The 22,159-nt window shown below is 51.1% G+C and overlaps 1 protein-coding gene across 1 annotated transcript in view; it reads right to left on the bottom strand.

Moving 5' to 3' along the window:
* DMBT1 (deleted in malignant brain tumors 1) overlaps nucleotides 1-22,159 on the bottom strand; it is a 40,391-nt gene that overhangs the window by 3,514 nt on the left and 14,718 nt on the right. Inside the window, 13 exon segments of the mRNA XM_050975972.1 lie at nucleotides 1,783-1,787; nucleotides 2,498-2,813; nucleotides 3,668-3,694; nucleotides 3,697-3,981; nucleotides 5,201-5,527; nucleotides 6,384-6,695; nucleotides 7,575-7,919; nucleotides 8,759-9,070; nucleotides 10,288-10,605; nucleotides 11,517-11,855; nucleotides 13,134-13,445; nucleotides 14,941-15,384; nucleotides 16,517-16,828. Of these exon segments, the coding sequence (XP_050831929.1) occupies nucleotides 1,783-1,787; nucleotides 2,498-2,813; nucleotides 3,668-3,694; nucleotides 3,697-3,981; nucleotides 5,201-5,527; nucleotides 6,384-6,695; nucleotides 7,575-7,919; nucleotides 8,759-9,070; nucleotides 10,288-10,605; nucleotides 11,517-11,855; nucleotides 13,134-13,445; nucleotides 14,941-15,384; nucleotides 16,517-16,828 (3,654 nt within the window).

The following is a 22,159-nucleotide window of genomic DNA, read 5'->3' as shown; positions in this document are numbered from 1 at the left end:
TTCTTGCCACAGTAATCCTAAAAGTGTCTTTGTAGGAAGGTGAGCACAACCTCTGAATATAAATGCTTCAAGATGTGACATTTAAAGATGAAAATCCATTTTATATTCTGCTTGAAAAAGATCACTCAAACTTGCAGCAATATTGTCATAGAGACAAAGGACAAATTTACAGAAATGTGCAGCAGGGAGACAGACAGACCACAAATTAGCAAGGTGAGAAGAGCCACAGCAGAGCATTACCTGGTGGAGGTGTTGAGGTGGCCACTGGAGCTGTGGGTGTGAAGGAAGAAGAGACACACGTGAGAAATGCAATTCAAGAGAAAGGAACTGGGGCCTGGACATGGCCTCACTTTGAGGCACAGAGTGACAAAATGGGGATCAGAGAGAGGCAGGGAAGTGGAAACAGGAGATGAGGCACAGAGGGCCAGGAGCTCTATGGGAGACCCAGTTGCAAGCACTGCAAATGACCATATTCTCATTTCTTCTGATCATATCCCAAACACCAGGGTGTATGTAGAAAACGCTGGTATAACAATGCAGAAAGTGAAGGATGAAGGGAAATTGATCCCTGGGCCTGATACTCCTGGTTGCAGTGGGAGACAATCCCTCTGCAGAGTTTCATTAAACCAGCAATGGCTGCAGAGTTCCTGGACTCAAAGCACAGCTGTCCCATTTGCCAGTTCTTCCCCATGCCCTGTTTGCATCCCCATTTTAGTATGAGGTGGCCTAACAGGAGAGGCCCATGGCTGGGAGACTGCCTACAGTGAAGTCTGCTCTGGCAAGGGAGATGAGGAGCAGTGGGGAGGGCAGGGAGGGAAATTGGACAGGGTTACCTGGCGTGCTGCTCTCTGCTGTGCTAGCCACTGTGCTTGTAGTGGTCAGCAGAGCTGGGCTGGACTCCTCAGCTGTGGCAGGAGCTGGTGCTGTGCTGTTCATTTCCAGAAGGGTGGATGTCACTGTAAGTTGGGGAGGTGATGAGTTCAATGGCAATGGCCATGAAAAGCAGAGCTGGAGGCCTAATGCCAGGAGAGAGGGTGGAGCTCTTTCCTTCCTTTCCCATATCTTGGCACCAGCTGGACCTGTCCCCAGACCTGCCCCATCTTCCCCAAAAAGCAATCCCTCAATCCACATCATTGTCCCATCAGTGGATGTCAACAGCAGGACTTGTGGAGATCCTGACATTGCTTGTGTTTTCAGCAGTGGGGATTTTGGATGGCATGGGCTTGAGTCCCATGCAGCAGAAGAGCCCAGCCTCACCTCTGCCCTGGCCCAACCCTAAATCATCTTAGAATGATATGTAAAAGAGCCAGAGTTCCGTGCTGGCCATTCACCTGCACAGATGACACTGGCATCCTCCACGTGCCCGCAGTTGTGCACGCCCCAGCCACTGTGCCGGCACATCTGGAGGGAGGGCTCGTCCCCGCGGCACTGCACGTCGTCCAGGAAGATGCGGCCGGAGCCCGGGCCAAAGCGAGCGTTGCCTGGGGCTCCCAGGGGCTGGCCACAGCCCAGCTGCTGGCACACCACCCGGGCATCCCTGCAGGTCCCACTGGTCATCACACACCGTGCCCCAGGTGCTGCCGTCGTACAGCTCCACGCGGCCCTCGCAGCCGTTCCTGCCGCCCGACAGCCGCACGCTGGGCCCTGCCACGTGGCACAAGGCATTGGTTTGTGTCCCTCCAACCCAGCATCCACAGCTCCCACCACCTCCCCTACTGTTTTAGAGATTTGGTCACAGAGACCATGGTCTGTGGTGGTGCAGACTCCGAAAACTAAGGGGACAGTGGCTGAGGAAAGACCCTGTGTTTGGAGATGGCACTTGTGCCCTGTCCAGTGCCCTACTGTTTCTGCCTGGGGACAGAGATGGTCAAGACCCTGTGTCATGTGCAGAAAAGTCCTTTGCCTGCCATGCATGTGGCCCACTGACAGAGAGGGGGAGATTCATGCAGCCTGGAGATGACAGGGGAATAATAGGGGAAGAGCAGCATTGCACTGACCACGATAAAACCTGTTGAACTCACTTCTCTTACTCTGCCAAGTTGGGTCTGGCTTTAAAATTGGTCCTAAGCTGGGTGAGCTGGACTTACCTGTTGTGAGTTGCCATTGAGGAGGTGGGTTTGGCTCAGGGGCTGCAAGAAAGAACAAGGAGTGAACAAATGGGCAGTGAATGCAGCTGTATTGTATCAATGGATGGACATGGACATGGGCATGGATGAAGATGTGTATATGGATGTGCACATGTACATGCATGTGGATGTGGACATGAAAACAGTCTGTAGGATGTAAAGGAGATGCGAGCAAGGAGTTCTGTCCAGCCTTTCCCCCATCAAGACACCAGTGTGATGTGCTCCCAGTCCTGCTCCATCTTTCCCACTCTACAATCTCTCAATGAGTTTTCTGTGACATCGTCACTCAGCCCCAGCACAGCCAGGAGAAGTCAGCATGCCTGCCTTCAGTGGAAGAGCCCAAAACCCTTCAGTTGGACTGTTCTGGCTACTCACCTGCACAGATGACACTGGCATCCTCCACATGCCCACAGTTGTGCACGCCCCAGCCGCTGTGCCGGCACATCTGGAGGGAGGGCTCATCCCCGCGGCACTGCACGTCATCCAGGAAGATGCGGCCAGAGCCCGGGCCAAAGCGAGCGTTGCCTGGGGCTCCCAGGGGCTGGCCACAGCCCAGCTGCTGGCACACCACCCGGGCATCCCGCAGGTCCCACTGGTCGTCACACACCGTGCCCCAGGTGCTGCCGTCGTACAGCTCCACGCGGCCCTCGCAGCCGTTCCTGCCGCCCGACAGCCGCACGCTGGGCCCTGCCACGTGGCACAAGGCATTGGTTTGTGTCCCTCCAACCCAGCATCCACAGCTCCCACCACTTCCCCTACAGCTTTAGAGATTTGTTCACAGTGACCATGGTCTGTGGTGGTGCACATTCCAAAGACTAGGTGGGGACAGTGGCTGAGGAAAGACCCTGTGTTTGGAGATGGCACTTGTGCACTGTCCAGTGCTGTACTGGATCTGCCTGGGGACAGAGATGGTCAAGACCCTGTGTCATGTGCAGAAAAGTCCTTTACCTGCCATGCATGTGGCGCTTTCACTGAGAGGGAGATTCATGCAGCCTGGAGATGACAGGGGAATAGGGGAAGAGCAGCATTGCACCGATCAGGATCAGACCCTCTTCACTTACTCTGCCAAGTTGGGTCTGGCTTTAAAATTGGTCCTAAGCTGGGTGAGCTGGACTTACCTGTTGTGAGTTGCCATTGAGGAGGTGGGTTTGGCTCAGGGACTGCAAGAAAGAACAAGGAGTGAACAAATGGGCAGTGAATGCTGCAGTATTGTAACAATGGATGGACATGGGCATGGACAAAGATGTGAATATGGATATGGACATGTAAATGCATGTGGATGTGCACATGGATGTGCACATGAAAAACCAGCCTCTAGGACTAAAAGGGGGAGAGAGCATGGAGTTCTGTCCAGCCTTTCCCCCACCAAGACACCAGTGTGACATGCTCCCAGTCCTGCTCTGTCTTTCCCATTCTACAATCTCTCAATGTGTTTCTGTGACTTCGTCACTCAGCCCCAGCTCTCTACCATGAGAAGTCAGCATTCCTGCCTTCAGCAGAGGAAGCCAAAACCCTTCAGATGGATTCTGCTGGCTACTCACCTGCACAGATGACACTGGCATCCTCTAATGCCCGCAGTTGTGCACGCCCCAGCCGCTGTGCCGGCACATCTGGAGGGAGGGCTCGTCCCCGCGGCACTGCACGTCATCCAGGAAGATGCGGCCAGAGCCCGGGCCAAAGCGAGCGTTGCCTGGGGCTCCCAGGGGCTGGCCACAGCCCAGCTGCTGGCACACCACCCGGGCATCCCGCAGGTCCCACTGGTCGTCACACACCGTGCCCCAGGTGCTGCCGTCGTACAGCTCCACGCGGCCCTCGCAGCCGTTCCTGCCGCCCGACAGCCGCACGCTGGGCCCTGCCACACGGCACAGGGACAAGGACGAGCTCACACCAGCCCTGCACTCTCCTCTGCCCACATGGGCCACGGCAACAGGGTGGCTGCATGGCCAGGCATGGGGCTGGGGGGGCTGGAATTACCTGTGGAGTATGGCCTGGATGTGGTGGGTGCTGGAGCTGTGGATGTAAGGAAGAATTGGTGGCAATGACAAAGGTTCCATACAGAGTAATCCCAATGTTATGCAGATGAGTGTAGCCCATTTCTAGGGGCCCTGTTCTCTGATTCCTACAACAGCCTGGAGAGCTCTTTCACTCAAATCACCATCCTGACTTTGCTGTTTCACATAGGACCCCCATGCACACAGAGACCTCTCCTGAATGTCAAAATATTTAAGGCAGCATCTTTCTTTGCTCCTCCCACACCCCCAGTGCCAGAGCACGTCTAGGAAATAGTTCTGGTACTACCTATGCAGGACATGAGGCAGTTAAGTCAGAATGAATTTTTTGCTCCTGGTCACAGTGGGAGACAATCCCTCTGCAGAATTTCATTAAACCAGCAATGGCTGCAGAGTTCCTGGACTCAAAGCACAGCTGTCCCATTTGCCAGTTCTTCCCCATGCCCTGTTTGCATCCCCACTTTAGTATGGGGCAGCCTAACAGGAGAGGCCCAGGGCTGGGAGACTGCCTACAGTGAAGTCTGCTCTGTCAAGGGAGATGGGGAGCAGTGGGGAGGGCAGGGAGGGCAATGAGTGGACAGGGTTACCTGGTGTGTTGCTCTCTGCTGTGCTAGCCACTGTGCTGGTCAGCATTGCTGGGCTGGACTCCTCAGCTGTGGCAGGGGCTGGTGCTGTGCTGTTCATTTCCAGAAGGGTGGATGTCACTGTAAGTTGGGGAGGTGATGAGTTCAATGGCAATGGCCATGAAAAGCAGAGCTGGAGGCCTAATGCCAGGAGAGAGGGTGGAGCTCTTTCCTTCCTTTCCCACATCTTGGCACCAGCTGGACCTGTCCCCAGACCTGCCCCATCTTCCCCAAAAAGCAATCCCTCAATCCACATCATTGTCCCATCAGTGGATGTCAACAGCAAGAAATTGTGGAGATCCTGACATTGCTTGTGTTTTCAGCAGTGGGGATTTTGGATGGCACGGGCTTGAGTCCCATGCAGCAGAAGAGCCCAGCCTCACCTCTGCCCTGGCCCAACCCTAAATCATCTTAGAATGATATGTAAAAGAGCCAGAGTTCCGTGCTGGCCATTCACCTGCACAGATGACACTGGCATCCTCCACGTGCCCGCAGTTGTGCACGCCCCAGCCACTGTGCCGGCACATCTGGAGGGAGGGCTCGTCCCCGCGGCACTGCACGTCGTCCAGGAAGATGTGGCCGGAGCCCGGGCCAAAGCGAGCGTTGCCTGGGGCTCCCAGGGGCTGGCCACAGCCCAGCTGCTGGCACACCACCCGGGCATCCTGCAGGTCCCACTGGTCATCACACACCGTGCCCCAGGTGCTGCCGTCGTACAGCTCCACGCGGCCCTCGCAGCCATTCCTGCCGCCCGACAGCCGCACGCTGGGCCCTGCCACGTGGCACAAGGCATTGGTTTGTGTCCCTCCAACCCAGCATCCACAGCTCCCACCACCTCCCCTACTGTTTTAGAGATTTGGTCACAGAGACCATGGTCTGTGGTGGTGCAGACTCCGAAACTAAGGGGACAGTGGCTGAGGAAAACCCTGTGTTGGAGATGGCACTTGTGCCCTGTCCAGTGCCCTACTGTTTCTGCCTGGGGACAGAGATGGTCAAGACCCTGTGTCATGTGCAGAAAAGTCCTTTGCCTGCCATGCATGTGGCCCACTGACAGAGAGGGGGAGATTCATGCAGCCTGGAGATGACAGGGGAATAATAGGGGAAGAGCAGCATTGCACTGACCACGATAAAACCTGTTGAACTCACTTCTCTTACTCTGCCAAGTTGGGTCTGGCTTTAAAATTGGTCCTAAGCTGGGTGAGCTGGACTTACCTGTTGTGAGTTGCCATTGAGGAGGTGGGTTTGGCTCAGGGGCTGCAAGAAAGAACAAGGAGTGAACAAATGGGCAGTGAATGCAGCTGTATTGTATCAATGGATGGACATGGACATGGGCATGGATGAAGATGTGTATATGGATGTGCACATGTACATGCATGTGGATGTGGACATGAAAACACAGTCTGTAGGATGTAAAGGAGATGCGAGCAAGGAGTTCTGTCCAGCCTTTCCCACATCAAGACACCAGTGTGATGTGCTCCCAGTCCTGCTCCATCTTTCCCACTCTACAGTCTCTCAATGAGTTTTCTGTGACATCGTCACTCAGCCCCAGCACAGCCAGGAGAAGTCAGCATGCCTGCCTTCAGTGGAAGAGCCCAAAACCCTTCAGTTGGACTGTTCTGGCTACTCACCTGCACAGATGACACTGGCATCCTCCACGTGCCCGCAGTTGTGCACGCCCCAGCCGCTGTGCCGGCACATCTGGAGGGAGGGCTCGTCCCCGCGGCACTGCACGTCGTCCAGGAAGATGTGGCCGGAGCCCGGGCCAAAGTGAGCGTTGCCTGGGGCTCCCAGGGGCTGGCCACAGCCCAGCTGCTGGCACACCACCCGGGCATCCCGCAGGTCCCACTGGTCGTCACACACCGTGCCCCAGGTGCTGCCATCGTACAGCTCCACGCGGCCCTCGCAGCCGTTCCTGCCGCCCGACAGCCGCACGCTGGGCCCTGCCACATGGCACAAGGCATTGGTTTGAGTCTCTGCAACACAGCATCCACAGCTCCCACCACCTCCCCTACTGTTTTGGAGATTTGTTCACAGAGACCATGATCTGCAGTGCTGCAGACTCCGAAGACTAAGAGGGGACAGTGGCTGAGGAAAGGCCCAGGGTATGGAGATGGCACTTGTGCACTGTCCAGTGCTGTACTGGATCTGCCTGGGGACAGAGATGGTCAGACCCTGTGTCATGTGAAGAAAAGCCCTTTGCATGCCATGTATGTGGCCCACTGACAGAGAGGGGGAGATTCACGCAGTCTGGAGATGTCAGGGGAATAGGGGAACAGCTTTCTTGCACTGACCAGTCTTGCACTGTTGAACTCCCCTCTTCCCATATTGTGCCAAATTTGGGCTGGCTTTAAAATTGGGCCAAGGATGGGTGAGCTGGACTTACCTGTTGTGAGTTGCCATTGAGGAGGTGGGTTTGGCTCAGGGGCTGCAAGAAAGAACAAGGAGTGAACAAATGGGCAGTGAATGCAGCTGTACTGTAACAATGGATGGACATACATATGGACATGGACATGGACGAAGATGTGGATATGGATGTAGACAAGTACATGGATGGGCATGTGGACATGGATGTGGACACGAAAACCCAGGCTGTAGGATGAAAAGGAGACAGGAGCATGGAGTTCTGTCCAGCCTTTCCCCCATCCAGACACCAGCCTGATGTGCTCCTAGTCCTGCTCAATCTTTCACACTCTACAATCTCTCCATCTGCTTTTTGCCACCTTGTCACTCAGCCCCAGCTCTCTGCCAAGAGAAGTCAGCATGCATGCCTTCAGTGCAGGAAACCAAAAGGCTTCAGATGGTCCCTGCTGGCTGCTCACCTGCACAGATGACACTGGCGTCCTCCACATGCCCGCAGTTGTGCACGCCCCAGCCGCTGTGCCGGCACATCTGGAGGGAGGGCTCGTCCCCACGGCACTGCACGTCGTCCAGGAAGATGCGGCCAGAGCCCGGGCCAAAGTGAGCATTGTCTGGGGCTCCCAGGGGCTGGCCACAGCCCAGCTGCTGGCACACCACCCGGGCATCCTGCAGGTCCCACTGGTCGTCACACACCGTGCCCCAGGTGCTGCCGTCGTACAGCTCCACGCGGCCCTCGCAGCCGTTCCTGCCGCCCGACAGCCGCACGCTGGGCCCTGCCACACGGCACAAGGCATTGGTTTGTGTCCCTCCAACCCAGCATCCACAGCTCCCACCACTTCCCCTACTGTTTTAGAGATTTGTTCACAGACACCACGGTCTGCGGTGGCGCGGACTCCGGAGACTAAGGGGACAGTGGCTGAGGAAAGGCCTCGGGTTTGGAGATGGCACTTGTGCCCTGTCCAGTGCCCTACTGGATCTGCGTGGGGACAGAGATGGTCAAGACCCTGTGTCATGTGCAGAAAAGCCCTTTGCCTGCCATGTATGTGGCCCACTGACAGAGAGGGGGAGATTCATGCAGCCTGGAGATGACAGGGGAATAATAGGGGAAGAGCAGCATTGCACCGATCAGGATCAATCCCATTGAACTCACTTCTCTTATCGTGCCAAGTTGGGTCTGGCTTTAAAATTGGTCCTAAGCTGGGTGAGCTGGACTTACCTGTTGTGAGTTGCCATTGAGGAGGTGGGTTTGGCTCAGGGGCTGCAAGAAAGAACAAGGAGTGAACAAATGGGCAGTGAATGCAGCTGTATTGTAACAATGGACGGACATGGACATGGGCATGGACGAAGATGTGTATATGGATGTGCACATGTAAATGCATGTGGATGTGCACATGAATGTGTACATGAAAAACCAGGCTCTAGGACTAAAAGGGGAAGAGAGCATGGAGTTCTGTCCAGCCTTTCCCCCACCAAGACACCAGTGTGACATGCTCCCAGTGCTGCTCTGTCTTTCCCATTCTACAATCTCTCAATGTGTTTCTGTGACTTCGTCACTCAGCCCCAGCTCTCTACCATGAGAAGTCAGCATTCCTGCCTTCAGCAGAGGAAGCCAAAACCCTTCAGATGGATTCTGCTGGCTACCCACCTGCACAGATGACACTGGCATCCTCTATGTGCCTGCAGTTGTGCACGCCCCAGCCGCTGTGCCGGCACATCTGGAGGGAGGGCTCATCCCCACGGCACTGCACGTCATCCAGGAAGATGCGGCCAGAGCCCGGGCCAAAGCGAGCGTTGCCTGGGGCTCCCAGGGGCTGGCCACAGCCCAGCTGCTGGCACACCACCCGGGCATCCCGCAGGTCCCACTGGTCGTCACACACCGTGCCCCAGGTGCTGCCGTCGTACAGCTCCACGCGGCCCTCGCAGCCGTTCCTGCCGCCCGACAGCCGCACGCTGGGCCCTGCCACACGGCACAGGGACAAGGACGAGCTCACACCAGCCCTGCACTCTCCTCTGCCCACATGGGCCACGGCAACAGGGTGGCTGCATGGCCAGGCATGGGGCTGGGGGGCTGGAATTACCTGTGGAGTATGGCCTGGATGTGGTGGGTGCTGGAGCTGTGGATGTAAGGAAGAATTGGTGGCAATGACAAAGGTTCCATACAGAGTAATCCCAATGTTATGCAGATGAGTGTAGCCCATTTCTAGGGGCCCTGTTCTCTGATTCCTACAACAGCCTGGAGAGCTCTTTCACTCAAATCACCATCCTGACTTTGCTGTTTCACATAGGACCCCCATGCACACAGAGACCTCTCCTGAATGTCAAAATATTTAAGGCAGCATCTTTCTTTGCTCCTCCCACACCCCCAGTGCCAGAGCACGTCTAGGAAATAGTTCTGGTACTACCTATGCAGGACATGAGGCAGTTAAGTCAGAATGAATTTTTTGCTCCTGGTCACAGTGGGAGACAATCCCTCTGCAGAGTTTCATTAAACCAGCAATGGCTGCAGAGTTCCTGGACTCAAAGCACAGCTGTCCCATTTGCCAGTTCTTCCCCATGCTCTGTTTGCATCTCCACTTTAATATGGGGAGGCCTAACAGGAGAGGCCCAGGGCTGGGAGACTGCCTACAGTGAAGTCTGCTCTGGCAAGGGAGATGAGGAGCAGTGGGGAGGGCAGGGAGGGCAATGAGTGGACAGGGTTACCTGGTGTGCTGCTCTCTGCTGTGCTAGCCACTGTGCTGGTCAGCATTGCTGGGCTGGACTCCTCAGCTGTGGCAGGGGCTGGTGCTGTGCTGTTCATTTCCAGAAGGGTGGATGTCACTGTAAGTTGGGGAGGTGATGAGTTCAATGGCAATGGCCATGAAAAGCAGAGCTGGAGGCCTAATGCCAGGAGAGAGGGTGGAGCTCTTTCCTTCCTTTCCCACATCTTGGCACCAGCCAGACCTGTCCCCAGTCCTGCCCCATCTTCCATGAAGAATGATCCCTCAATCCACATCATTGTCCCATCAATGGATGCCAACAGCAGGAATTGTGGAGATGCTGGTGTTGTGAGTCTGTGCAAGAATTGGGATTTTTGATGGCATGGGCTTGAGTCCCATGCAGCAGAAGAGCCCAGCCTCACCTCTGCCCTGGCCCAACCCAAAACCCCTGCAAATTAGCCAGAGTTCCCTTCTGGGCACCCACCTGCACAGATGACACTGGCATCCTCCACATGCCCGCAGTTGTGCACGCCCCAGCCGCTGTGCCGGCACATCTGGAGGGAGGGTTCGTCCCCACGGCACTGCACGTCATCCAGGAAGATGCGGCCAGAGCCCGGGCCAAAGCGAGCGTTGCGTGGGGCTCCCAGGGGCTGGCCACAGCCCAGCTGCTGGCACACCACCCGGGCATCCCGCAGGTCCCACTGGTCGTCACACACCGTGCCCCAGGTGCTGCCGTCGTACAGCTCCACGCGGCCCTCGCAGCCGTTCCTGCCGCCCGACAGCCGCACGCTGGGCCCTGCCACACGGCACAGGGACAAGGACAAGGACAGGTTTCCACCAGCTCTGCACCCCTAGCCCAGAACTTCCCAAAATCTTCTTTTCAGATTTTGCCACAGTGGCCATGAGGTGGAGTAGGGCAGAGCCAAAGGTGCTCGGGGAGGTTTGTGACTGAGGATGGACTCTAGGCATACAGACAGCAGTCTAGCCCTGTCCAGGGACCTATTGGTGTTCTCTTGGAGCTGCCTGGTTGAAGAAGTCATGGATTCACTGAGGCATTTCCAGAAAAACTCTTTGCAACCCTTGGGAGCAAACCAACCCCAGTGGGGACCCTCCAAGCACTCTGGGGTCGTCACAGGCCAAGGCAGTCATCAGCCTTGCACTGAGCAGGATCAGCACTGTTGTACTCCCCTTTTCTCATCTTGTGCCTGGCTAGACCTCACTTAGAAACTGGGTATAAGTTGGGTGAGCAGGACCTACCTGTTGGGAGTGGCCATTGAGAAGGAGTGGTTGGATTGGCGGCTGCAAAGAAGAAGAGGGAGGGAACAAAATCATAGTGAGGCTTGTGGCAGTGTATGGACTTGGATGTGGACATGGTCATGAACATGGACATGAAAATTCAGGCTGTAGGACTAAGGGGGAAGAGAGCTTGGGTCCTGCCTCTTCCCTCGTTCCTCTACTAGCCGGACCTGTCCCCAGTCCTGCCCCATCCTCCCCAAAGAACAATTCCACCCTCCTGCTCTTTGCCTCGTCATTTATCGTCTAAAGCAAGACGTATGGAATACCCAGTGTGCCCTCTCTGTGTAAAAGTTTGTCTTTTGCATTGCAGAGGATTCAGCCATTAGTGTCAAAAGACCCCTGGTGGCAGCCTCTGCCCAGGCCCTACCAGGGTAGCTCAGCTTGGCTGTTCCCAGAGAACCCAGAACACACTTAGGGTGTGTGCAAAAGGCCACACACCTGCACAGATGACACTGGCATCCTCCACATGCCCGCAGTTGTGCACACCCCAGCCGCTGTGCCGGCACATCTGGAGGGAGGGTTCGTCCCCGCGGCACTGCACGTCGTCCAGGAAGATGTGGCCAGAGCCCGGGCCAAAGTGTGCATTTTGTGGGGCATCCAGGGGCTCTCCACAGCCCAGCTGCTGGCACACCACCCGGGCATCCCGCAGGTCCCACTGGTCATCACACACCGTGCCCCAGGTGCTGCCGTCGTACAGCTCCACGCGGCCCTCGCAGCCGTTCCTGCCGCCCGACAGCCGCACGCTGGGCCCTGCCACATGGCACAAGACACAACATCAGGGTTCCAACACCCCAGCATTCACAGTCCCCACCACCTCCCCTACTGTTTTGGAGATTTGTCCACAGTGACTTCGATCTGAGGTGGTGCAAAGCTGAAGAGACCAAGGAAGGGGAGTGAGAGAGCAAAGGCCTCAGGTGCATGGAAGGCTGATGCATAATGAGCAAGGATCTGCTGGGGAATCCCATGAGAACAGCCTGGGGGTCCTGGGAGCTGCTGGGCGCAGGGGGGCATTTGCCAAAAAGCCATTTTTGCACACTAAGATCATGTGACATCCCCCCACACCACCTTGCACATGTTTGAGGCTATGGGCCCTGGCAGGGCATCCACAAGGACCTGGCTGCCTCTGCTTGATGACTGAACAGCAACAGCCATGACCTGGCATCAGGACAGATACCCGTGTCTTGGGCTGGGCTGGCAAGCACATGGGCTTGAGGGTAGGGATTGCCTCCATCCTCTTGGTACTTGCTGCCCCACAGCCAGGAGCCATGGAGTGTCTGGCAGACCAGGGCTTGGACTCAGCACCACTGCAGCTGCTGCTCTGCTGAGGCTCAGATCCTTCCTGGCAGAAGCCCTCAAATGACCAGACCCTTTGCCATGGGCAGAAGGGACCAGCAGCATTGCAGTGAGCAGGCTCAACACAGCAGGCCCCCTCTCTTCTCCTCTTGGTCTGGGGTGGGGCTCACTATAAAACTGGAAATATGCTGGGTGGGAAGGAATTACCTGTTGTGTATGGCCCTTGAGCAGGAAGGGTTGGATTGGCAGCTGCAAGGAAAAAGAGGGAGTGAATGAAAGAGTACTAAAGGCAGCAAACTTGTGGCAGTGGATGGACACAGACAAGGACATGAACATGGACATGAACACGGACATGGCATGGACGTGGGCATGGATATAGACATGGACTTGGAAATGCCATGCTCAAGGAATAAAGAGATGAAAGGGCATGGAACTCCTGCCACTGACTTATCCAGACACCAGCCTGACACGTCCCCAGTACAGCACATGTCGTGATCCCACCAACTTACTCTTTGCAACCACATGGAGCACCTACACCTGTGAGACTGGAGAGCCTGTTCTGAACTCTCTGTGCAAAAATCAGGATTTTGCATGACACGTATTTCAGCACCGGGCAGCAGAAAACCCCAGGCTCTCCTCTCTGCCCTGGCTCTGCATGGCTGCTTCACATGGAGGGCACCAGAACCCATCCAGTCTGAGCTGCTGGAGAGCTGATGGTCTCTGCTGGCTACCCACCTGCACAGATGACACTGGCATCCTCTACATGCCTGCAGTTGTGCACGCCCCAGCCGCTGTGCCGGCACATCTGGAGGGAGGGCTCTTCCCCACGGCACTGCACATCGTCCAGGAAGATGTGGCCGGAGCCCGGGCCAAAGTGAGCAGTGTCCAGAGCAGCCAGGGCCTCTCCACAGCCCAGCTGCTGGCACACCACCTGGGCATCCTGCAGGTCCCACTGGTCGTCACACACCGTGCCCCAGGTGCTGCCGTCGTACAGCTCCACGCGGCCCTCGCAGCCGTTCCTGCCGCCCGACAGCCGCACGCTGGGCCCTGCCACACGGCACAGGGACAAGGACGAGCTCACACCAGCCCAGCACTCTGCTCTTCCCACATGGGCCACTGCAACAGGGCAGCTGCAAGGCCAGGCATGGGGCTGGGGGGGCTGGAATTACCTGTGGAGTATGGCCTGGATGTGGTGTGTGCTGGAGCTGTGGATGCAAAGAGGAATGTGGTGTCAGTGACAAAGGTTCCAAACAGATCAGCACATGTCATGCAGATGAGTGTAGCCCATTTCTAGGAGCCCTGTCCTGTGATTCCTACAGCATCCCGCAGAGGATCTCTCATCTCTTTCACTCATCTGAAATGACCATCTTGACTTTGCTGATTCACACACTGAACAGTGAGTGAGAGTGGACAGGGTTACCTGGTGTGCTCCTTTCCTCTCTTGCAATCCCTGCTGTAGTCTCCATCTCTGCTGAGGTGGTTGTCACTGCTGAGGTGGCTGTCTCTGCTGAGGTGGCTGTCATCTGTGCTATGAAGGTTGTTTCCTTTATCTTCTGCTCTATCATGGGCATCCCTGCTAGGGAGGTAATTCTTACAGTGGCCACAGCATTTGGTATGATAGGCAAGGATGGATGATTAATGCTGGTAGAGAGGGTAAAGCTCTCTCCAGTCATTTCCCATAGAGATGCCAACTCAAAGTGCCCTGAGTCCTTCCCTGGCTTCCCAGCTCTGTCACCCCTCTGTCCTGCTCTTTGTCACTTCTCTGAAACCCTATTCCTGCAGGCCAGGAGAGTCTGCTGTGCTCTCCTTGTGCAAACAGGAGTATTTCTTGGCACATGCTCTGCTCACCAAGCTACAGAAAGCACCAAGGTTGCTGCTTTGCCCCACATCTTCCAAGAGAGGTCAGCATGGCTGCTTCCAAGGGAGGGCACCAAAATCCACCAGCGGGACATGTGCCAGGGGTTAGAGTGACTCAATAAAGAGCATTTAGGAGACCAATGAGTGAGAGATGACAGGTTTACCTGGTGTGCTCTCCTGTGGTCTCATAGCTGTTTTCTCTGAGGTGCCCAACAATGGTGAGGTTATCATCCTTGCGATTGTGGTTGTCTCTGCTGAGTTGGACATCTCTGCTGGGCTGGACATCATTGCTGAGGTGGGCATCTCTGTCATGACACTGGATGCCACTGTGCTGGTCATCTCTGCTGAGTTGGACATCTCTGCTGGGCTGGACATCATTGCTGAGGTGGGCATCTCTGGTATGCTACTGGGTAGCACTGAGGTGGTCATCTCTGCTGAGGTGGATGTCTCTGGCATGCTAGTGGGTAGTGCTGTGCTGGTCGGGTATGTTGGGCTGGATGTTCCTGCTAAGGAGGTCATTAGTGCAGTGGCAATGGACATGAAAAGCAGAGCTGGACAAATAATGGGGGAAGAGAACCTGGAACTCTCCCATGTCATTTTGGGAGTCTGTCTGCAGTGCAGTCAGGTCTGGGAAGGAAGTCCAGGGGCACTAAAGAGGACACTGAGTGACAGTGGACAGGGTTACCTGTTGTGCTCTCCTCCACTGGGTTGATGATATCAGGCAGTGAGTACAGCAGCGGTAGGGCAGAGGATGACACTTCTGTCTCTGGTAAAGTGGACATCTCTCTCATGGTTGTTTGCCATGGGTTGGGTGTGACTGCTAGGGTTGTCATTGGCACTGTGCTGGACATCTCCGCTAGGAAGGTTGTCTCTGCACTGGAGGTTGGTAGCAGCATGGAGGTTGTCTGCCATGAGGTTGTCTCCTCCTCTGTGTTGGTTGTTAATCCAGTTGTGGCCATCTTCCATGGGGATGTCATCTCCTCTGTGAAGACTGTTGATGCTGGCATCGATGTCTCTCCTAGAGACATCGTTGATTCTGTGGGTGTTGTCCCTCCTATGGAGGTTGTCTCCAGTGCTGAATCTGTTGCATACGTTGTTGTTGGCTCTGCTTGTTTTGAATCAGACTCCTCTGTGAAAAAAAAAAAAAAAAAGAAGAAAAACACCCCACACATGGGCACTGTGCAATGGATATGTCTGTGTGGTAGCTACAAACCCGGATCCTCAAGGATGAACTGAAATCAAGAGCAATTACTCTGATGGGATAGTCTTTCTTATCTGGGGTCAGTGGAGAGAATGGAGGTGGGTAACAGCAAATTTAAAATTTTTATTGGAAGGAAATGTGGAAAACTGCAATATTGATACAAAACACCTGAACAGTCTGTTGTCATCAGCAATGCTCAGTTCATGATGATCAGTTGTTAATACATGAGAAAATAAGATACAAATAACCCACATTCTCCTAAAAAATAATGGTAAAGTAAAATGAACACAGCAAGGTGAGAGAGTACTCAAAATGGATGGATACTTGCAAAGGAAAAAGGCATTGATGGACCTAAACAAAGGAAGACTTGAAAAATATAGAAACAGTCCAAAGGGAATTATGAACTATGACAATCTGAGCTGTGATTGTGAAATTATTATTGCCCATAAGAAATCCATTAAGAATTCACCTAACCCCATGCTACCTTGATAAACATTGCCTATCAGACGTAGCTTCGTCACTAATTTTGAACAGTTTCCTTATTGCCACTGCCAGGTGATAAGATGGAACAGTTGTCCTGCATATCTGCAATGTATATCTGATTCTTGGGGTTTAAATTGCTTTGCATGGATGAGCAAGTGCAGTTTTTACATAATGAGAAAAACCACAAATCTGTAGGGGGATAGAATATAAGAAAATAAAGATAGTATAGAAAGTAATCTTACCCCTAAGGAGCTGCAGCTGGGCCAATTATCAAAGATTAGAAACAGGCCTGACTTTAACAGCACAGCTGTAACTAATGAGAAGAAGAGTCCTATAAAAGAATGGGCTGGCTGGTTGAAAAGGGAAGTGGAGTCAGTTGGCTCTTTGTGAAGAAAAAAAAGGCAGTGCTCTGAGGAGCTGCCCACAAGAAAACACCAAGAAGGTGTGAAGCTTTTGTGATAAGGAGACAACAGTATGGAACCCCTGCAATAAGATGGCAACACAAATCCATGCTGGTTCTGCAGGGTCAGTGGAATGAAAGGACAGGATTGGGGGGGAGAAAAAAATGTGGGAGTACCTGAACAGACAACAGAAGCATCTTCATAGTGGCCACAGTTGTGGATCCTCCACCCCGTGTGGTCGCAGCGCAGCAAGGACGCCTCATTTCCGCTGCACCTCACGTTGTCCAGCACGATGTCACCTGAGCCTTGCCCGAAGTAGGCACTTCCCAGAGCTGCAATGGCCCTGCCACACCCCAGCTGCCTGCACACAACCTGGGCGTCAGCGAGGTCCCAGAAGTCATCACAAACTGTCCCCGACTGTCCCCGGTAGTAGATCTCAACGCGACCTTCACACCGGTGCCTTCCGTTCACCAGATGGACGTAGGGAGCTTTGGGAGAGAGGGCATGGGCACAAAACAGTCAGGGAGGTGGACTGGAAGGAGTATCTATTCTGCTTTCTTCCCCTTTTGTCCCTAGAAGGTGTTGCCCAGCCCAGTATTAAGTGCCTGTGAGGACAGAGGTGATTTTTTCCTTTTTTTATTCCTCTTTTCCAGTTCTCCAAATCAGCCACGTGTGTTTTATGCAAGACCCCTGCAGTAAAGTTAGGCAGCAGGCCAAGCACAAGTGGTTTAAGCAAGAAAAGAAATTTTGGGACAAGTTTAAGGACCAAGAGTCCACACGTCACCAAATCCTATAGCTTATAAGAGTAACTTAAGTGGAAGAATTCCACCAAATGTTCTACAGAATGGATGATGGTCTCAACAGGATTATAAAGATTTCAATAGGAGTTCAGTGGCTTTGTTTCTTATGTACCAGTAAAATTTATTACATTTTGAAATAAAGAAATAACCTATCCTGTATACAGCTGGTTACTGCATTCATTTAGGTAAAGCCCATCTGCTTTTCAGTTTTGTGTGTCTTGTTTAGACATTGTAGTGTGAGCAGCATGAAAATCCTTATTTTAGAGATCCATTTTTGGTGAAGAAGTTTATTAAAAGCTTTACTATCAAGTGTAAGCAAGCAAATAAATGTTTTAACTTTGGATTTGCAGTATTTACACTCTGGAAAACATACACCTGCACTTGTTATATTTTGTATTGCTGCCAAGTATATATTTACCTTATTATTAAATACTAAGTCATCCAAAGCAAAACAAATTTCAAAAGTTAACACCTCCAGGATTTCTTCACTGCACCTAATTCTTTGCTATTGATCCAGAAGTACAGTCACGATGGTGACCAAACTAAATTTGCCCTGATTTGTATGACTTTCAAAGGGCAAAGCTATAAAAGTGCCCCTTGACTTATATCTGACTTGTTCCTTCAAATATCTACTTGAACATGCACATTTTTGAACCCTACTCACAGGGTTTTTGAGAGGTGAAACAGCAAACCTGGCAAAAAGTCAGAGTGGGATTAGGAAATTAAAGCCAAGCTAAGCTAGTTTTATTTGCTTTCATTCAAGGGCTGTCATCACTGTGAGAGCATAACCATCAGCTGGGGATGAAATTGGATAGGCTGAATGCTTCCTCACACTTCAAAGGTATCAAAAAGACAAAAGGCTGTGATTATACAAATACAGCAAATATTCTGTTTGAGACTCAGAGGCAGAGAGCAGAGCCAGAGCAGCCAGAGTGAGATGAGTTATCACCGGAAAAGCAGGAGACAGATGGAGAGAATTGATGAGGTGAATGGTGGCAATGTAAATTATCATCACAAAGCTTAAATAACTCATTAGAAAAGTCATCAGCAATTATTCTAAGATATACACAGAAGTGTTAACTAAAAGTCACCCAAACCACTCAGGAGATAGAAAGTAATCATGGAAGGAAAAATTCTGTGATCATTAAAAATGTTGAACTAAAAGTATTTAATATCTTATAATTTTTAGATGTCCATAATTTAACCACAGTGCTAGAGTGTGAAAACCTAACTTCATGTTAAATTTTGTTAAATTGTGCATAATACCAAGAATAACCAAATAATACAAGCAATATTAAATATATAGCACATGTGTGCACACATATACTCTGGAATAAAATACACATGGAAAATAAGTAAAGAAATAAATCTTTCCATGATTTTTAAGTCAGATTTCTGGAACTGGAAGAATACCTCATTCACGGCATACTCACAGACACAATTCTCGCAATCATACAAGGCACTAAGATGAGTAGGATCCTGTGGCAGCAAAATGAGCTCCACAAAATGGTTCAAATAATTTTTATTATCCACTCTGTGGATAATAAAAATTTTATTATCCACTCTGTGGATTATTTTGTTCTACTGAAATGATTAGTTCATCATTTCAGTAGAACAAAACTCTGCTTTTTCATCCAATTCCTAATCTTTTGCCCAAACCAATACCAGCCTGAATTTAATTTCTGCTCTTGGAATCTAAGCAGTCTTTATAATTTATTTTTTTTTTTATGTGCCCTGGAACAAGTCTAAGTCTTTTACCTGTTTTGGCCTCCAGAATTGCTGGACCCAACAAGAGAAGCCATGCCAAAATCATGGTGGTACCCACCTCACCAGGTGTTGTTGGTAAAGAGGACCTCACAATATATACTCTATTTCTGAAGGGGAGTGGCTCTCCAGGTCTCTTTCTCTTCAGCAGAACAATAAAACAACCACAGCCCTCTAATCTGAAACAAACATGTGTTTGATTTGTTATTTAATATTTTGTAACTTCCTGGGTTTTGCAAAAAGACAATATCTCAAGAGCAACATTTTCCATTGCCTGGAAGGAACTATTTATGCTACCATAGGTTTCACAATCATCTCATTGTACCAAAAAAAAGAGAGCTCCTGTCCAAAGACACCTTTCAATTCTGGCTGATGCATCTCAGCATTTTTTGTTTCAAGAGGAGGTTCCTGGTCAGGTATTGGGTTGGCAGTGGAATCTTGAAACTTAAATGGGTTTCTTCCAGCAAAATAACAAGAGACCTTTGCCAACTAATGTGGCAGAAGGTCTTCTTGGGGAGCCATAAATGTCTTAAAGCAGACTTTAAATAAAATGAGATCAGACCTGGTGGCCCTGTTTAGTCTGACTGGGGGGGTCTCTGAAGAACCTTGCAGCTGAAGTCAACAGCTCCAGCCCCGGTATAAACCAACTGTTTTGGAGCACATTTAAGTACAAGCCAAAATTCCAGTCAAAATTCACTGACAAACAGATTGCAAGGAAATGTCACAGAATCAGGGTCAACTGATAACTTTTTTGTGCAAACACTGTGGAAAAACTCAGTGGATTTCATGCACAGCGAAGGAAATTACATAGATTGAAACTAATTTTGTTCTAAAATTTAATTTGATCCTTTGAACCAACAAATTGAGGAAAAAAAGTTCTGATTTCTTCAGATAAGGAAAATGCCTTGTTTAATTTTACACAGGGACAATAACAGTTGTATCATTCTTTGAAGAATGAATCCAAGGTTTTTCCACAATATGAAATAATGCTTAATTCTCATTCATCACTCTCTTGCCAGAGTGGTTACTTTCCTCTGTTTCTGTGTTTCTAACAATTTAACAAGAAACTTTGATGATTATCCTAACTCTGAAGAGTCAGAACATTGTTCTCCATCTCATCCCTACCTCCACAGCCATCATGTCTTGCATGGAATTATCACCAGTTAAAATTGTTGCCACATATGAATTTATTGCCTCCAGGGACAGCCATCAAGCAGGAAGACCAAAGCCCAGGGGGAAAAGAGAATGATCTAAAACATCTTTCCACACAGGCCAATATCATTGGAATGGAAGAAGGAAGTGAAAAATATAAGAGGCCAAAGATAACTTTGGAAGGCTTGAAAGTGAACATTCAGAATGGTAAATATGTTTCTTCTTTATCCAAACAAGCACATTTGCACATGAATGAGGATATGTACACAACACCTGTTATTCACTATTCATATTCTGGTTTTGACACCCTGACAAGAATGAAAAATCCAGTTTATTTGACTGGCCAATCAAACACTGCAATCAGTGAAGCAAGAGTGAGTGATGGATCACAGCTCTTCTCCAAACCCTTGCAATAACTGATAAAGGGTGAGAAGGAAGGGGAACACAAAAGGGATTCCCAGGTGGCTCAAGTGTAAAAAAAAGTCTTAAGCTGCCCAGAAAAAAGATCAAGATGGATTGATTTATTGATTACTTCTTCACTATCTTCTTCATAAATAAATTATGAGTTTCAAAAATCTAGCTATTTCTAGAGATCTTGATTATCAGATAATCTCTGCACAATGGAAATAGATAAATAATTTGTTTTAATTCACCTTAGTTAGTGCAAATACCATACAGTATTTCACCCTTCCCACTGGCTAGATAAATCTCTTGCAGTAACACAGTTTTGGTCTCAAGGTCTTCTTCTGGCAGCTTGAGGTATTTCCCAGCACATCACTCTGAATGAAGCTACACTGAGCCTTGAAAACACCTTTTCTTCTGCTGACAGTTGTGAGGGCACTTTGCAAACATACTGGGTTTTTAAAGGTAAGCATGGAAACCAGTGAAAGGACAAAAAGATTAATCAGCTTTCACCCATAACTGTAGGAAAGTATCTAAACTGGAGTAAGGATATCCACAGCCTTCTCCACAAAGGAGTGATAGTCTGAATCCAGAGAGGAAGGTTTTAAGGCAGAGAGATCATTTCCCAAGCACATGACCCTTTCCTCATCATCAAACCCAGTTTTCTTGAATCCTGCATTTCTATAATGCTTGTGGATCAAGGGAGATAGCAAGAAATGAGGAGGAGTCTGAAACATCTACCACCTGAGCAGTTTGGCAACGCTTTCTGCAGCAGTATTTAATATGGAAACTAGTGAACTTGGTAATTCTACCTTGCATTTTCATCCAGCCTTAGTATTTCTCCATCTGGGAGCCCTGGCCCATACATGTTATGGGAAAACTCAGCTCTGAACAGTACAGGCATGGTGAGGATTGGAGACACCAGGATCTGGGCCTGGGGTCTTTCTGCTTGTCTGTGAAAAATAATATTGAGAGAATAGGAGAAAGCACCATCCAGCACCATCAAGATGGTGTGGTAGCAACACCACAGCAGCAAGGACAGGGGAAGGAGAACACAGCAGGTGTGGGAAGAGAGAGGGGAAGGTCCTGTGCTACAGAGTTAGGAAAGCCCAGGTCCAGCAGAGTCCTTGCTGTGCTGAGCAGATGGCTGGATTCCTCTGACAATCTCTGGTCCAGAGAACAGGGGAAGGCAGTCAGCCTTCTGAGGTGCTCTGCCTTCCAAATGTGGCTGCAGGCAGAGGGGGAGGAGGACCCTAAATCCTTGCTCCTCAAGGGTGGAAAAAACCTCTCACTTTCTGTGTGCAGTGCCAGCCCCTACCTGTGTGATCCCTTCTTTACAGCACAGAGGTGATGAGAGCCCTGCCTGGAACCACGAGGAGAAGGCAGCTTGAAGGAACAAATGGTACAGGCTGTGGGGCTGGTTCCTGTCAGAGCTGCCCTCATCCTCCTGGTCAGGTCAGGCTGTCACCCAAGAGTACAGCTCACCTTCCTCACACGTCACCACTTTGGCTCTCCTTGCACATCTGACACTGCTCAGTTCCAAATGAACTTGCCTCTTTCACAGCTGGCTGGAAAACAGGAACCTCTCAAGAAGGGCATTTCTCAATCAATACCAGTGACCTTTCCACCTGTATTAAGTAGCTTCTTCCAATAAATTCTTCCTTTTTTATTTTTTTTTATTTTGTTTTCACATGGGGTAGG

The sequence above is a fragment of the Serinus canaria genome, chromosome 6, assembly GCF_022539315.1.
Source record: "Serinus canaria isolate serCan28SL12 chromosome 6, serCan2020, whole genome shotgun sequence".
NCBI classification, from domain to species: domain Eukaryota; kingdom Metazoa; phylum Chordata; class Aves; order Passeriformes; family Fringillidae; genus Serinus; species Serinus canaria.
The sequence above is the reverse complement of the archived record's forward strand: the minus strand, read 5'-3'. Positions and strand labels throughout refer to the sequence as shown.